Genomic DNA, 18,230 nt, shown 5'->3' on the forward strand with positions numbered 1-18,230 from the left:
ATATATGTGTTAGCATACGGTATTTGTCTTTTTCTTTCTGACTTACTTCACTCTGTATGACAGACTCTAGGTCTATCCACCTCATTACAAATAGCTCAATTGCGTTTCTTTTTATGGCTGAGTAATATTCCATTGTATATATGTGCCACATCTTCTTTATCCATTCATCCGATGATGGGCACTTAGGTTGTTTCCATCTCCGGGCTATTGTAAATAGAGCTGCAAAGAGCATTTTGGTACATGACTCTTTTTGAATTTTGGTTTTCTCAGGGTATATGCCCAGTAGTGGGATTGCTGGGTCATATGGTAGTTCTATTTGTAGTTTTTTAAGGAACCTCCATACTGTTCTCCATAGTGGCTGTACCAATTCACATTCCCACCAGCAGTGCAAGAGGGTTCCCTTTTCTCCACACCCTCTCCAGCATTTATTGTTTCTAGATTTTTTGATGATGGCCATTCTGACTGGTGTGAGATGATATCTCATTGTAGTTTTGATTTGCATTTCTCTAATGATTAGTGATGTTGAGCATTCTTTCATGTGTTTGTTGGCAGTCTGTATATCTTCTTCGGAGAAATGTCTATTTAGGTCTTCTGCCCATTTTTGGATTGGGTTGTTTGTTTTCTTGTTATTGAGCTGCATGAGCTGCTTGTAAATTTTGGAGATTAATCCTTTGTCAGTTGCTTCATTTGCAAATATTTTCTCCCATTCTGAGGGTTGTCTTTTGGTCTTGTTTATGGTTTCCTTTGCTGTGCAAAAGCTTTGAAATTTCATTAGGTCCCATTGGTTTATTTTTGTTTTTATTTCCATTACTCTAGGAGGTGGGTCAGAAAGGATCTTGCTGTGATTTATGTCATAGAGTGTTCTGCCTATGTTTTCCTCTAAGAGTTTGATAGTTTCTGGCCTTACATTTAGGTCTTTAATCCATTTTGAGCTTATTTTTGTGTATGGTGTTAGGGAGTGATCTAATCTCATACTTTTACATGTACCTGTCCAGTTTTCCCAGCACCACTTATTGAAGAGGCTGTCCTTTCTCCACTGTGCATTACTGCCACCTTTATCAAAGATAAGGTGTCCATATATGCATGGGTTTATCTCTGGGCTTTCTATCCTGTTCCATTGATCTGTCTTTCTGTTTTTGTGCCAGTACCATACCGTCTTGATAACTGTAGCTTTGTAGTATAGTCTGAAGTCAGGGAGCCTGATTCCTCCAGTTCCTTCTTTCGTTCTCAAGATTGCTTTGGCTATTCGGGGTCTTTTGTGTTTCCATACAAATTGCGAAATTTTTTGTTCTAGTTCTGTGAAAAATGCCATTGGTAGTTTGATAGGGATTGCATTGAATCTGTAGATTGCTTTGGGTATTAGAGTCATTTTCACCATGTTGATTCTTCCAATACAAGAACATGGTATATCTCTCCATTTATTTGTATCATCTTTAATTTCTTTCATCAGTGTCTTATAATTTTATGCATACAGGTCTTTTGTCTCCTTAGGTAGGTTTATTCCTAGATATTTTATTCTTTTTGTTGCAGTGGTAAATGGGGGTGTTTTCTTTATTTAATTTTCAGATTTTTCATCATTAGTGTATAGGAATGCTAGAGATTTCTGTGCATTAATTTTGTATCCTGCTACTTTACCAAATTCATTGATTAGCTCTAGTAGTTTTCTGGTAGCATCTTTAGGATTCTCTATGTATAGTATCATGTCATCTGCAAACAGTGACAGCTTTACCTCTTCTTTTCCGATTTGGATTCCTTTTATTTCCTTTTCTTCTCTGATTGCTGTGGCTAAAACTTCCAAAACTATGTTGAATAATAATGGTGAGAGTGGGCAACCTTGTCTTGTTCCTGATCTTAGTGGAAATGCTTTCAGTTTTTCACCATTGAGGACAATGTTGGCTGTGGGTTTGTCATATATGGCCTTTATTATGTTGAGGAAAGTTTCCTCTATGCCTACTTTCTGCAAGGTTTTTATCATAAATGGGTGTTGAATTTTGTCAAAAGCTTTCTCTGCATCTACTGAGATGATCTTATGGTTTTTCTCCTTCAATTTGTTAATACGGTGTATCACGTTGATTGATCTGCATATATTGAAGAATCCTTGAATTCCTGGAATAAACCCCACTTGATCATGGAGTATGATCCTTTTAATGTGCTGTTGGATTCTGTTTGCCAGTATTTTGTTGAGGATTTTTGCATCTATGCTCATCAGTGATATTGACCTGTAGTTTTCTTTCTTTGTGACATCCATGTCTGGTTTTTGTATCAGGGTGATGGTGGCCTCGTAGAATGAGTTTGGGAGTGTTCCTCCCTCTTCTGTATTTTGGAAGAGTTTGAGAAGGATAGGTGTTAGCTCTTCTCTAAATGTTTGATAGAATTCGCCTGTGAAGCCATCTGGTCCTGGGATTTTGTTTGTTTGAAGATTTTTAATGACAGTCTCAATTTCAGTGCTTGTGATTGGTCTGTTCATATTTTCTATTTCTTCCTGGTTCAGTCTCGGCAGGTTGTGGCAGGTGGATTCTTAACCACTGCCCCACCAGGGATGTCCCTCATGTGGAATTTATTTTGATATAAGATATGTTTTAGGTATTTAAATATGCTATTTCCAAATGTTTAACAGTTGTCTCATCATCTTTTATTAAATAATCTTTCTCTAGTGGCCAAAAAAAAAAAAAAAAGATTGAACTTCTAAAAGTAAAATCATGCCATGCTACAGCTGTTCAAAGAACCCTCTTAACTGTGTTAAGGGTACTTGTATGGTAGATTTATAATTGTTTGTCCCTTTAACTGGAGATGTTCTAAAAGTGCCTAAGGCAGCATCTGACACTTAGTAGACAATAAATAGTTGCTGAATGAATGTGTGGGAAGGGGGTGTCTTGGTGTGGAAGTATTCCTTATCGCACAACATAAAAAAAATGTTAAAAAAGTAGAGAAAAACATGTACAAAAGAAGGCATGTAACTGTCACCCAGCTTGAACAGTTACCAACTCACGGACAATTTTGTTTTAATAATACCCCACCTACTTTTCCCTCCCCATATTATTTTGAGGCAAATACCAGATATTATTTCACTCATAAATATTTCGATGTCTATCTCTAAAAGGTAAGGTCTCTTTTCTTTAAACATTACATTATTACACCAGAAAAATTAAAATAATTCCTTAACGACGTCAGGTATCCTGTCAGTCTTCAAGTTTTCAATTGTCTCATAAATGTCATTTTCTTTTACAGTTTTACATTTGAATCAGGACTCAGAAAAGATCCACAGGTTGTGATTATTTAATATGCAATATTTCTTATGTATTTTTTGATCTTTGGTTTTCCCATCTTCTCTCTATTTTCTCCCTTGTATTTTATTTGTTGAAGAACTGGGTTGTTTGTACTTCAGCACTTCCCACAGCCTAGAGTTTGCTGATTGTATCCTAATAATGTCACTTACTTAACTGTCACTTATATTCCTCTGTCTCCTGTATTTCCTGTAAACTGGTAAGGCTTAATCAGATTCAGATTCAGTTTTCTTTTTGGCAAGCCCAAAAAGAAGGTGGTGGCCAAACCATAATGACTGCATTATTGGCTTTTTGTTCAGTGCCTTTGCAAATTGATTTTGCTATTTGTTGAGTATTTTCTATGTGCCTTGCAATGTGCTTATGTTCTATAGGCATTATGTCATTTAATCATATTTAAGCTTCATAATACTAATACATATCAATTTCTCTCTGATGACTAGACCTCTTATCAGGGCCAAGTAATCTTAAATGTCTTTCAAACAAACCCCTTTGTGTAAACCCCATTGTCATTTATGTGATTTAATTTGGAATTCTATATGAACTTTCTTTTTACTGAATTCATTTAGAGCTATACAAAAATAACTTGCATTAAAGGCATTTTTAAAAATATTTTAATAATAAAGCTCAAAGACCTATCATATAATTGTGAATTCGTTGTACTCAAGCCTTTTGGTACTGGGATTCACCATCTGTTAACCTCACAGAGACCGATATCTAAACCGCAAATAAAGCCAACAGAATTCAGTATTTCCTGAGTCTCTTTTTCCTCTGCACTCATTGTCTTCTGCAGATGCATTTACGTCTCTTTCATCTCTTTCTGCTTTCTTTGCATGCTCACAGTATCCTACTGTTGCCCAGTGTGAGAAACTGACTTGTGATTGTAAAAGCAAAACTAGCCTTTCATTGTTTGTTTACGTATCTTTATTTTGCTCAATTATCTCCATAGTCCTAAATTCAGTTGTTTATAAAACCAGACCACTGGCGTTCCAGACTCAAAAAATAAATATCAAATTATCTTGACTAGCTGACATTTTGAAGATTAAACTGTTTGATATGTGGTTGATGGAGAAAAAGCACTAACTGACCCGAGTCACAATTAGATACCAGAGCACTAAGAGCAAAACAGTGCAAAGAGGATCCTGTTGTGCAGCCTTACAAACTGACATGCAGGGCGTATTTTATTCTTTATATATCTTAACCTTTCTTCTCCTTTAATAGTTGTAACTTTCTCCTTAAGTTTCCAGAATATCTATTAGGTGAAGCATTTGATTAGTTGAATAGGAGGAACAGAAAGCATTGGTGAATACAGCAGGGAAATAGGAATCAATGTGAATAATTTCTTACTCTGGTTGTACCTCACTGTGAGACCTTAGACAAGTAGCCAAATTCTCTGTTCTTATTTCTTAAAACACAATTATTTTACCATGCTTATTCATGAAGAACTTTAAGATTCTTATTTGAAACACTCTTCTGTAAGCTTGTAGTAAGTGGGAATTGTGTCTTTCTTTACCTGATCTTACTGGGTGCCCAGGGTAGCATGGTGCACGTGCTTGTGCTTAATGAGTAGGTTTGGATGCTGGTGGTATTTGAAAGGTTATACATTTTAAAGGGTATTTTGTTCCCTTTTCCTTGGCAAGACCAAGGAGCTTCCTTTTCTAAGACCAGTTGTGTTTGGACTAAGTGAAAGTACACTTTGTTCTAGGAGAATTGCCATATGAAAGCCTAGAATATATATTGAGTTCTTCCAAGAAAGGGGGAAAAGTCATGTTCTAGGACAGTGAATGCTGACTTGGTGCTGAATGAATGATTGTTATGTGCTCTTTTACTTACAGGCTCGCTTCTCATATGTGCGAATGAAATATCTTTTCTTTTCCTGGTTGGTGGTTTTTGTTGGAAGCTGGATTATATATGTGCAATACTCTACCTATACAGAACTATGCAGAGGAAAGGACTGTAAGAAAATAATAGTAAGTATTTTTTATTTTCTAGTATATGGAAAAACGTATTGTTAATTGAAGTACAGTTGATTTACAATGTTGTGCCAATCTCTGCTGTACAGCACAGTGACTCAGTTATACACATAGAGACATTCTTTTTTTTATATTCTTTTCCATTATGGCTTATCCTGGGAGATTGGATATAGTTCCCTGTGCTATACAGTAGGACCTTGTTGTTTATCCATTCTAAATTTAATAACACATTAAAAAACCTGTATTAATAACACATTATATTTACTACTATATACATGCTAAAATGTTTTTTCAAAAAGTAAAATTTAATTTGATTTTGAGTTGTGCTGAACTTCTTAGCATTTTGATATGACCAAGTTAGTAGGACTGTTCCCCACTTTGAAAAATCCAGTATTCAGAAATCTGAATATGTGATACAGACTAGTGTGAAAGCATCCTTATTACAAAGAGGGATTTTTGTTTTTCAAATATACTTGAAGTTTAGTTTACTGTAATCAGGTGGGTTTTTTAAAAAAATAAATTATTTATTTTTGGCTGTGTTGGGTCTTTGTTGCTACGCGCGGGCTTTCTCTAGTTGTGGCGAGCAGGGTCTACTCTTCCTTGCGGTGCGTGGGCTTCTCATTGTGGTGGCTTCTCTTTGTTGCCCAGCCCGGGCTCTAGGCGCACGGGCTTCAGTAGTTGTGGCACACGGGCTTAGTTGCTCTGCGGCATGTAAGATCCTCCCAGACCAGGGATTGAACCCGTGTCCCCTGCATTGGCAGGCGGATTCTCAACCACTGCATCACCAGGGAAGCCCAGTCAGATGGGTTTTTAAATATTTATAGTATGAAAGTGTTATTTGCAGGCAACCTTTCTGGAACACATCTTTTGAATAAATGGAGTCATTCTCGAATACTGAAAATTTACCTAAAAAGCATATAAGTGTATTAATTATTTAATTTCTATCCTAATTACTGGATGTATCTCAGGAAAATCGCTCTATCAGTCTAAGATTTCTAGAAAATCCAGGATAAGTAAATTTAACTCCTTGTTTTCTGCTGATATCTTCTATATAAATAATATTAAAACATTTCATCTGAGAATTATATTTCTGATATAATAGTGGTTGGGATCCCAATTATTATAACTTGTTAACAATTCTATAATTATTGAGTGGTTACTCTTTAACTAGGCCAGTGGTGCTAGGGGTGTGCATTTAGCAAGGAAGAAGATATCCTGACCTTACGAACTTAGAGTCTAGCAGGGAAGAAAATGAATAATTACAGTAAGGTAAAATAAATATTACAGTAGCAAATGTCTCCCCATAAGACAGGGAGAGCTGAACCTTTCCAAAGTTCTAAGAAAATAAAAATCAATTTAATTCCGGCTACTCAGTCAGGATAAAAAATTTAAAAAAACAACAGCAGAAACAAAAAACCATTATTCCCCAGGAGTATTACAGCCTCTTAACTAGGCAGGGGAGAAATTACTAATATAAGAAGCAAGGGAATTAATTAACAAAGAAGAGTCCCAAATCAAGGAGGGTTGAAAGATGTCAATCTTATGTTCATTCCAATGGGCCATTCCAGATCCTTGAGGAATTTTACTAGGAGGAACCTCTGGAGCTAGACAATACACTGGGTACTTTACATGGTCATTAGTACTTAAAATAATACTGTGAAAGCCCCCCAAGCCCACTTTACAAATAAAGAAATATGGCTAGCAGAAGAATTTGCCTGTGATGGTGGAGCCAGAATTTGATCCTAGTTCTGTCTCTATAGAAAGCTCATGCTCTTTCTGCTACCCGATGTCAGAAAAGACTGATAAAGGAAGTTATAGATTAATGAAGCTAACAAAATCCCCCACAAAACTCACCAGCTCACCTTCAATGAAGAAGAAAGTTATATAATCAACTATAACATATAAATAACCACAACTATTTGAAATGTTTATTTCCTTTTTTTTTTTTTTAGGTCACCTTTCTCACACATTAAAGTGTACACATTAAAGTGTATTCCATGATCAGACGTATTTGAAAACAGAAGGTTAAACAAATATAAATAACTGACTTTACTGGGGACTTCTCAGGATCTTTAATATTCTAGTGTGCATTCTGCATCTCCAGAGAAAGCAAATATACTTGATTAGGAAAAAAATCCATCTCCACTGCAGCCCTCCCAGGAAGACTTATTAACATCATCTGGTTATGTTAGAAGTACTGTTCTAGAGATTAAGCCCAAATGAAATAGACATGGTTTTATCTGTTTTAATACTATAGCCTTTAAAATGTTAGGCATATATTGGTACATATTCTGTTATGGGTGAATTATAGTTGAAGTACCATATTATTTTCCTTTAAGTTCACTTTAATTGATAAAGAATGGAAGCAGAATATAATTCTAGCATAATTTAATGGTTATCATTCTAAAACTTGAAAATAATGAAAATGTTTTCTGAGCCTAAAATATATCCTTTTTCCTAAGACTGGCTTTAAAAAAAATTGTAGTTTCTCTGCATTTGGGAATTATGTTCTTAAAACTTACCACAACTAGTAGTACTAAGACCAGTAGTACTAAGATAGTACTGATATGGCATAGGAATTGTATGATTAGAACTAAAAAGCAGGCAGAGAAAATATTTTTAAAGTATATGTTAAAGCTTCAAAGAGCTAACAAGATAGTGAGGAATTACTTGATCAAGATCTGGGAGAGGATAAGATTTAAGAGAGGTGAGCCTAGATTTTGTGGCTGTTTGCCTGGAAATGTATGACCTGAAATACAGTCTTATGGGGCTAGGAAGATAAAAATATAGTCCATTTTCTACCAAGAGTGGGACCCTGGTACACCATGCTTTGGGCTGAGATTCCAAAGGACTGAACACCAAGAGTGAAGGTGAGCTAAAAGAACCTCAGAGAGGCAAGCTGACTTTGTAGCTTCTTTTTCGCTTGAGGAATTTGCTGATGCTGGGCATGAGCAGGGTTCTGAGAACCAGGACTGTATACTGGGAGAGTGCTGCTGCTGGGGATAAGAAACCAGCAAGCTTTTATAGAAAACTAAGGGAGCCTCAAGCATAAAGCCAGTTATCCTGTTGGGATATTTGCCAAATCCTGGGGCTTTACAGAGTGGGAGGCTAAAAAAATCTCATTGGAAAGCCTTTGAAAAGCAGACGTTTTGGCAGTCTCACAAGATACAGACTAGAGTTATGAACCTTCCAGGGAGAGAAACCTCAATGAATTCCCAAGCTCTCAGTTAAAAATCCTGGAGGGCTATGCTCTTGGAATAGAGATGAGTCAAAAATAGATTGACCTTTACCAGAGGTACAATTCAGCCTGCACTCAGCACAGCCCCTCATTGGATTAAGGCAATCAGCTACCATTATATCTGCCTACTAGAGGGAAGGGAAATCCTCTCTGGAGGCATTATGTAGACAATTACAGAGCATGCCAAAAGACAAGATGACATGACTGAAAACCAAGAAATAAACATGGACAATAGAAGCAGATCCACAGATGACCTAGATATTGGTGTCATCCTAAAAGGATTTTAAAATAACTATGTTCATGTTCAAGTAAGTAGGAAAATAGGTAGAGAATATAAATAAAACAATGGGTAATTTCAACAGGGAATTGAAATGTATTTAAGAGAATCAGGAAGATACTATGGAAGTTCTTCAAAAAGTTAAATACAGAATTACCAGTAATTCCACTTCTAGGTATGTACTCAAAAGAAATGAAAGCAGGGACTTAAACAGATACTTGCACACCAATGTTCATAGCAGCATTATTCACAGTAGCCAAAAGGTGGAAACTCTCTAATGTCCATTAACAGATGAATGCATAAACAAAATGTGATATATACATACAATGGAATATTATTCAACCTTTAAAAAGAATGAAATTCTGATGCATACCACAATATGGAGGAACCTCGAAAATACTATGCTAAATGATATAAGCTAGATGCAGAAGGACAAATGTTGTATGTGTCCACTTACATGAGGTACCTAGAATAACAATTACATATAAATTGGGAAAAGGGTAAAAGGAGCTAAAATGTTTAAAATCCTTATCATATTGCAGAGTAGGGGAAAGTATTAATCAATTAACTTTAGACATGCTAATTCAACTATGTATTTGTTATTTCTAGGATAGCCTCTGGAATAGAAAAAAGTGTATCATTTCCAAACTAATATAGGAAAAATGGAATAAATAATAAAAGAACACTCAGTCCTAAAGAAGGCAATAAAGAAAAAGAAACATAACAGGCAGAAGAAGTAGAAAACACATAATAAGGTGATAGATGTCACAAATTGAATTCCCTGGGAAACAGACTCAGAGACTGAGATTTACCTGAAGGAAGTTTATTGGGATGGGCTTTTGAGGTTAACATCTGTGGGGGAGTGAGGAAGGAAGATAGACCAGAATGAGAAGTTTAAACTGCAGTGCAGTAGTAATAAAAGCATCAGTTGATTCTACAGGGAACCTGGGGTTGGGATGGCCTTGCAAAGGTCCAGGCCTTTATACCCCCCTCACTGACCAGTCATTGTATACAGTTTTCCATCCTCTCCCACCCTCCCTAAAGGGGATATGACTTTGGGTAAGGCTGTATTCCAGCTGAGGCCAAGTCCCAAAGAAAGATTCAGCTGAGAGCTGTTGACTGCCTATATGCTCAGCAGCTGAGGGAATGAGTGTTCCATTTCTAGAGGAAATATGGGTGGCTTAACATGGCACTGACTGTAGTATATCTAAACCCAAATATGTTGGTAATTACATTAAATGTAAAGGGACCAAATGCTTCAGTTAAAAGACAAAGATTGTAAAAAAAAAAAAAAAAAAGACCAAGATTGTCAGACTGTGTTAAAATTTAAAAACAACTATATGATATTTATAAGATACACATCTAAAATATAAAGATGCAGATAGATTGAAAGTAAAAGAATAGGAAAACATTCATGCAAATTCTAGAAGCAGGGATGTTTAGAGGAAAAACCATGGCTATATATATTTATGTAAGTTTTATATTACACAGACTATACGTCTCTTTTAAAGTCTGAATCAGCCCTTACTGGCTTGAAATACAGTTCCTTGTAAATTTGCTTGTCCCGGATTGCAGTTTTACAATAGCTGCTAAGTAATTGTCTGGCCTTTTCATAAATTATGGCAATATCCGTGCTTACTTGTTCTGGTCCTAGTAATTCCTGGTTTGAAATGTGGAGTCTGATTGTCTCTCTCCCTCTGTATTACTCCATAGATTGTTCTCTTAAGTGGAATGAACTGAACAGAGCATATAATAAGATGGCTGTTTTCAGTTTGGGATATAAATATATAAAACTGCATTATCTCAAAACCACATTTAGCAAAAACATGCTTGCCAAAGGATTATAGTATCTTGTGTATAAACTCTGAACAGATTTCCTTCAAAATCCTCAGTCAATTTCATCTTAGTGAACTAAGGAAGATTATAAAGAGACACAGAAGATCCAAAAGTAGCCCTACAAATATTGTTTGCTAAAGATTAACAATGAGGGTTCTTTTCTTCTTCTTCCTTTGAAAGTTGGCAGCTTAGCTTTTAACTTTTATCAAGTTTTTTTTCTCATTTTTAATAATTTATTTTCAAGGTAATTACTATCACATAGGAATCATATTAAAAGTATAGTCCATTTTAGAAGAGACATCGATCAACAAATATTTCTTGAACACTTACTACATGTTAGTCATTATTCTAGGTGCTGTTGATACAGTAGTAAGCAGAGTCCACGTCTGGAGGAGCTTATATTCTGGTAGCAGAATATGAATAATAAAGACAAAAACAAATAAATGACTTCAGGTACTGAGAAGTGCAGTGAGAAAGGATATAATAGTAGTATTTAGTAGAGAATGGCAAAGGCATCTTATCTTGACCAGAGTGGTTGGGACAGGCTTCCCTGAGAAGAGGGCATTTTGAATTGAAACCTGGTGAGAAGGAAACAGTTGTGTATCTGGGCAAAAACCATGTATGGAGAAAGGACAGTGAGTGCAAATGCCCAAAGAACAGAGCAAGTTTGGGAAATACAACCGATTTCATGTGTGACTTATGAAAATCTGTCTCATTACTTTAGTCATATCAGTACATTATAAAACCTTTTATATTAATGGTACGGTACACCAAGTATGAGGAACTTCTTGATTACGAGTACTCAACTATATCATGTTGAGTTATGAACCTATGTTGAGTTATGTTAGGCTACTGGAAAAACTACTAGCCTGGAGTCAAAGAACCAGCCTTACCCTTTCTTGTGGTCTATTGTATGGTTTTGAATAAGTGACTTCATTTCATTGATTTGCTATTAATTCCATTGTACAGGTGAGAAAAGTATTTCTGCCTTACCTGCATCACAGATTTTGTGAGGATAAAGTGGAAGTGAATCAATTAAGCTGAATGATACTCTGACATATCTATTTCTTTTGTTTTAAAATAAATGTTTATTTTATCCCACAATATGAAAAACAAAGAAGTTTCTTGGGCAGCTAAAGTATCTGACATATCTGTTGAATACAGAGGAGGTTCTCAAGTCCTTGACTTGATTTCACTTGGCTTGGGGCACCTACCCTAGTATTTGTAGCCCCTGTAACCAATTGTACTTCAGAAGTTTCCCCAGAAGATTGCTGTGGCTCTCCCATTTAGAGCATCGCCTCCAAGGTGAGAACATTGTTTAGGTTAGGAATGACAGGTGATCAACAGAACAGAGTGTGATAATCAGTTTACTTATGTTTAAGAATAATGGTCTGTCTAAGCTTACATAGCTTTCTTCTTTCTGTATATCTCTGTCTCTGTCTTTTCACCTTTCCGTCTGTTTGTGTGTGATGGGTCATGTCTATTGCAGTAGTTAAGTGCATAAGCACTGGAATAAATGAGGTTCAGGTTTGAGTTCTGGGTTTGCCATTCCTTAGCTGTATAGGTTAGGCAAATTATTTAGCCTCTATAAAATTGGGATTAAAATGAGGATTTTAATATTCTCAGGTGGTCGTGAGTTCACGTATTAAAAGGCTTAATACAACACTTAACTCTTGATATGTAGTAAGTGCTCAATAAATTATTATTCTTATTATTTCAAGTTTATGCCTTTGAATCTGACTGGGACAATAATACATATACATACACACATACATACATGACATTATACGATCAGTTGTATCAGTCAAGTTTCAAGCAGAGAAGCAGAGCCAATAAAAATATATATTAAGAGATTGATTATTATTTTAAATTTTATTTATTAGTACAAATTTATTAATATTATCTATTAACAACATGTGTGGACCTTGAGGGCATTATACTAGGTGATATAAGTCAGCCAGAGAAAGACAAATACCACATGATCTCATTTATATGTGGAATCTAAAACACAACAACAACAAATCCAGCTCATAGATACAAAGAACATATCGGTGGTTGCCAGAGGAGGGGGTGTAGGGTGGGCAAAATGGGTGAAGGGGGTCAAAAGGACCAAACTTCCAGTTATAAAGCAAATAAGTCATGGGGACACAATGTACAAGATGGTGACCATAGTTCATACCACTGTATTGTATATTTGGAAGTTGCAAAGAGATTAGATCTTAAATGTTCTCATAAGAAAAAAATTCTGTAACTATGTATGGTGATGGATGTTAACTAGACTTCTTGTGGTGATTATTACACTGTATATACAAATATTGAATCATTATATTCTATACCCGAAAGTAATATAATGTTATATGTCAATTATATCTCAATTTTTTTAAAAGTGAGAGATTTCTTGCAAGAAATTGGCTTACCCAATTGTGGCAAGTCCGAAATGACAGGCTAGAACTCTTGGGCCTAGGCTAAAGCTGCTATGCACAAACAGAATTTCTTCTTCGTCAGGGAAGCCTCAGCAATGCTCTTAAGGCCCTTCAACTAATTGAATCAGGCCCACCCAGATTATCTGGGATAATCTCTCTTAAAGTCAGTTGATTATGGACACATCTCTAAAATACAGCAACACCTAGATTATTGTTTGCTTCATTAGCTGGGAACTGCAGTTTAGCCAAGCCAACACATCCGAAGATTATCACATCCAGTTAAAATGATTTAGTTTGTGCTACAAATAGTTGTATTACAAAAATTTAAGAAAGGTTTCAATGAATAGATAAATCACTATGGGTAGCATAGTAGAGAAAGGCTTCATAGAGGAGGTAGATCTTCTGTAGGACCTTACAGAATAGGAAGAATTTGGAAAGACACTGAGGAGCACCTTTCTCCTTCTCATTACAACCAAGCTTGCCTTAGCACTTTTATCCCTCAGAGCAAGATGCTGATTAACATTAGATCTGAGAATTCCCAGAATCATGCATCAGTAGCCAGTGAACCACAGCCTTGGTCATTGGGCCTTTTGGCTACCTGCAAATTAATATCTTTTCCTCTTTTGTCTTTTTACAGTAAATTTTAAAAACAAACTTAGAATGTTGAACAAATCAAATATGTATTTCATATGCATTATGTACTGGGTGTGAATTAGTCTAATTTAGTAATCAAGTACATTTCTTATAACTTCAACATGGGAAGTCGCTACAGAATATTAGTATTACTGCCCTGAGATGTTTTTCTCTAACCAATGGATCATTTTTGTTAAAAGATGTTAAAGTTAATGGGATTCTTAACTTCTAGCCAAAACTGAGATTAATTTTGCACCTTGTACATTGACTTGCAATTTCAATTCAAGTTTCTTGTTTTCAGTTTTTAATAAAAGTATGAAACCTTCCACTATTATATCCATTATTTAGAGCTGGATTCTAGTGAGATGCATAATAGGCTTTTAAAACTCCAAGAGGGGAAATGGAGTGGGGGTGGTGTTCCTGGGAAGCCAAGGTTAACTTGTGGAAGCATAAGGAATAAGAACTGTGTTCTGCTCATCTTTGTTTAAAGGCAGCTGTCTCTGAAACTAAGGGCAACAGTAACTAAGCCTAATTGGATGTGCTTAGAAGGATCCTTTTTTTTTTCCATTTGTGCTTTAAAAAATTTTTTCCACCAAGCTAGTTACAATATGTTGTATAATTCACAGTACATTTTCTCTGATCATAGCAATCACTAATGGACTCATTATTTCAGCAAAGTTCTATTTTGTGCCTAACCATAAAGAAATTTTGTACAGTTTGACTCTGTGGTTTGCTGAGTTCTTTAAAAAAGAAAAAAAAAGAATGGTGGGAGAGGGAGAGAAATTTTCCTTCTGTACGTTTTTTAGGACAACTTTGTTTAATATTGAAATTTCTGGCAAGTTCCTCCATGATCGAGAGTGTTTGTTCTGAGGTTCTACCTGGATAATAGAAGAATCACTCTCTGTGATATTCTGGTGAACCTTTGTGACTATTATATGAGCACATGCTTTAAAATGGAAGCATTAAAAGATGAGAGAGCCTCTAGATTTTATTACAGTCTCTTAAGATTTAATTTCTAGAGATAATGATTTGTTGCTTAAAACAACTAGCTTAACATATACTAAATTTGGGGACTTCCCTGGTGGTGCAGTGGTTAAGAATCCATCTGCCAATGCAGGGGACACGGGTTCGATCCCTGGTCTGGGAAGATCCCACATGCCGCAGAGCAACTAAGCCTGTGCGCCACAACTACTGAGCCTGTGCTCCAGAGCCTGCAAGCCACAACTACGGAGCCCAGGTGCCACAACTACTGAAGCCTGCGCACCTAGAGCCCGTGCTCTACAGCAAGAGAAGCCACCGCAATGAGAAGCCCGCGCACCGCAACGAAGAGTAGCCCCTGCTCGCCACAACTAGAGAAAGCCCGCACACAGCAACGAAGACCCAATGCAGCCAAAAATAAAAATAAATAAATAAAATAAAATTTATTAAAAATATATATATACTAAATTTAAGATATTTAGAACCATGTTTCCAATTAGATAGCAGTACATAACTAATGGTTTCACTTAGCTATTATTTGCTCAGGATCAATTATTACTTGACTCTAGAGGTTCATTTTGTGCTGTTATCCTATATTTTTAAAATACACGGAACCAGTTCACTTGGAACATACTGCTTTAAAAGTGCAAGCTTAACGTTTTCCTTTAAAAATATGGTCTTCCTTTATGCCAACTTGAGTTAGGTTACCAATTTCTTCTTCGCAAACTTACAGAAAAATATTTACTGAACAAATTTATTTCAAATCTTAACAGACATAAGCCCTATTCCAAGGATAATCTTACTGGTTAAATTATAGTAGCATTCCTGGTGGCCTTCACGTGCTGGGCTGCACTGTCTCATGTCATGTTCACCATGATGCTGAGGCAGGTGGCATCACTGTTACCATGAACATCGTTCCTGAGAAGCACTAAAGAGACTAGGGGTTAAAGCCAGCTTAGAAGAAACAAGCCAGCAGTAAAACACCACGTGATTTTAGTTATGTGCTTACTAGCACTGTGCTGGAACCTGGAGTTACAGAGATAAGGCATGTTCCCGCCCTGAAAGACACTTAAAGACTAGGAGAGGGCATGAAAAAATAAACAAGAAGTACATAATTGAGACTGGGAGTAGTGTTGCTAGATTTAGGGGGAAAAAAAACCAAACAGGATACCCAGTTAAATTTGAATTTAAAATAATGAGTGTTTTTTAGTATATGTCCCAAATATTACCAATAAACAACGAATAATTATTAGTATATGTCCCATGCAATGTATTTTTTTATTGAGCCATCCTGAGAAGGTTCCAGAAGACTTTCTGGAAGAGGTTGTATCTGGACTGAATTTTGAGCAGTGCAGGCAGAAAGAAGCATGTGCAAAGCTACAAAGATATGAAAGAATGCTACATTCCAGAAACAGCGTGGCTAGAGCAGAGTGCATGAGGGGCAGTTTATAGAGGTCAAGTTAGCAGAGTCAAATTCAAAAAACAGGGGCTTCCCTGGTGGCGCAGTGGTTGAAAGTCCACCTGCTGATGCAGGGGACATGGGTTCGTGCTCCGGTCCGGGAAGATCCCACATGCCGCGGAGCGGCTAGGCCCGTGAGCCATGGCCGTTGAGCCTGCGCGTCTGGAGCCTGTGCTCGGCAACGGGAGAGGCCACAAGAGTGAGAGGCCCGCGTACCGCAAAAAAAAAAAAAAAAAAAAATTCAAAAAACCATTCATGTTGTATTAAGGGTAGTAGAGAATCAATAGAAGTTTTTAAACAGGGAGTGAGTGATCAGATTTATGTTTCAGACGAATTTCACCGGTTGTAGTAGAGGGTGAATTGGATAGGAGACTATCACACGCAGGGAGACCAGTTTTATGGTGGTGGTTGTAATCCAGGCACAAAGCAGTGAGAGCTTAAACCACGGCACTGGCAGAGGGAATAGAGGAAGAAATAGCTTCAAAGGATATTAAGGAAATGATTTGATTGCCAGCACATGGTGACCAGCTGAATGTGGGAGGATGAGGAGGAAGGAGGCGGTTAAGACAACTCACTGCTCCCTCCCTTGGATGCCTGAGTGGATGATGGCACCTTTCAATGAGGTAGGGAATAAAGGAGAACAACCCTTGGGGGAGAGGAAGGCGGGAGATGGTGAGTTCAGTTTGGGGAAGGTTGAGTGTGAAGTACTTGTAAGTTATCCAGATGGAGACAGGAGATGTCCAGGAAGCACTTAGATATTTAACTCAGCAGAAAGGCCTGTGTAAGGACAGAGGTTTGTTAGAGCCATGGGAATAAATGTTACCCATGATGACATACAGAGAACCCAAAGAAAGTAGAACAAAACCCTGGAAAACAATATTTATGATTATGAGAAAGGAAGAGAATGACTCCGCAGAAAGACTCAGAACAAGTGGCCAGAGAAGTAGGAGAAAAACATGGGGACAGAAGCCATTAGAAAAGTGGTCAACAAGGACGAATGCTGAAGAGAGGTTAAATAATGTAAGAACTGAAATTTGCAATTCAGAGTTCATTGTCAAAAGTGTTATAAGCACTACCAAATGTAAAATAGACAGCTAGTGGGAAGCAGCCACATAGCACAGGGAGATCAGCTTGGTGCTTTGTGAGCGCCTAGAGGGGTGGGATAGGGAGGGTGGGAGGGAGACGCAAGAGGGAGGGGATATGGGGATATATGTATATGTATAGCTGACTCACTTTGTTATAAAGCAGAAACTAACACACCATTGTAAAGCAATTATACTCCAATAAAGATGTTTAAAAAAAAGTGTTATAAGTATTTTCAAAGTATAGTACGGTCCAAAGCCAAAATATGTTGGATTAAGTTTGAATGGCAGGAAATAAGTGTTGACATTGAGTTTTGACTACTGTTTCTAGAAACTGTGCTGGGAAATCTGTTGTTTGGGTTTGGTTTGGTTTGGTTTGAATTTTTTTAAATTGTGATAACATCCACATAACACCCTCTTAACCATGTTTGTTTCTCAGTTTGTTATTACTTTTAGTCCCCACTCTATTGAAATATAATCAACAAATAAAATTGTAAGATATTTAAAGTATGTGGTGATTTGACATACATATATATACACTATGAAAGGATCCCTCCCTCGAGTTAATTAACACGTCCATTACCTAGCATACTTCCTTTTTTGGTGTGTGAGAACAATTAAGTTCTACTCTCTTAGCAAATTTCAATTATACAATACAGTGTTATCAGCTATAGTCACCATGTTATGACACGTTAGAGCCTTAGACCTTATTCATTTTATAAATGAAAGTTTGTACCCTTTACTATCCTCTCCTTATTTCCCCCCCCCTCTCAGCCCCTGGCAACTACTTTCCTACTCTCTGTTTCTCTGATCTTTTTTTTTTCAAATGCCACTTATGAGTGATACCGTGCAGTATTTGTCTTTCTCTCTCTGGCTTACTTCACTTAGCATAATACCCTCCAGGTTCATTCATGTCATTGCAAATGACAGGCTGAATAATATTTCATTGTGTCTATATACCACATTTTCTTTATCCATTCATCTGTCCACGAACACTTAAGTTGTTTCTATAACCTTGGCTATTGTGAATAATACTGCAATGAACAAGGA

The 18,230-nt window shown here is 36.7% G+C and overlaps 1 protein-coding gene across 1 annotated transcript in view; it reads left to right on the forward strand.

Moving 5' to 3' along the window:
- DIPK1A (divergent protein kinase domain 1A) overlaps positions 1 to 18,230 on the forward strand; it is a 119,777-nt gene that overhangs the window by 78,707 nt on the left and 22,840 nt on the right. Inside the window, exon 2 of the mRNA XM_060139569.1 lies at positions 5,117 to 5,251. Coding sequence (XP_059995552.1) covers positions 5,117 to 5,251 — 135 coding nt within the window. The remainder of the gene's footprint in view (positions 1 to 5,116; positions 5,252 to 18,230) is intronic.

The sequence above is a fragment of the Lagenorhynchus albirostris genome, chromosome 2 (genome assembly GCF_949774975.1).
Source record: "Lagenorhynchus albirostris chromosome 2, mLagAlb1.1, whole genome shotgun sequence".
In the NCBI taxonomy this organism is placed as follows: Eukaryota; Metazoa; Chordata; class Mammalia; order Artiodactyla; family Delphinidae; genus Lagenorhynchus; species Lagenorhynchus albirostris.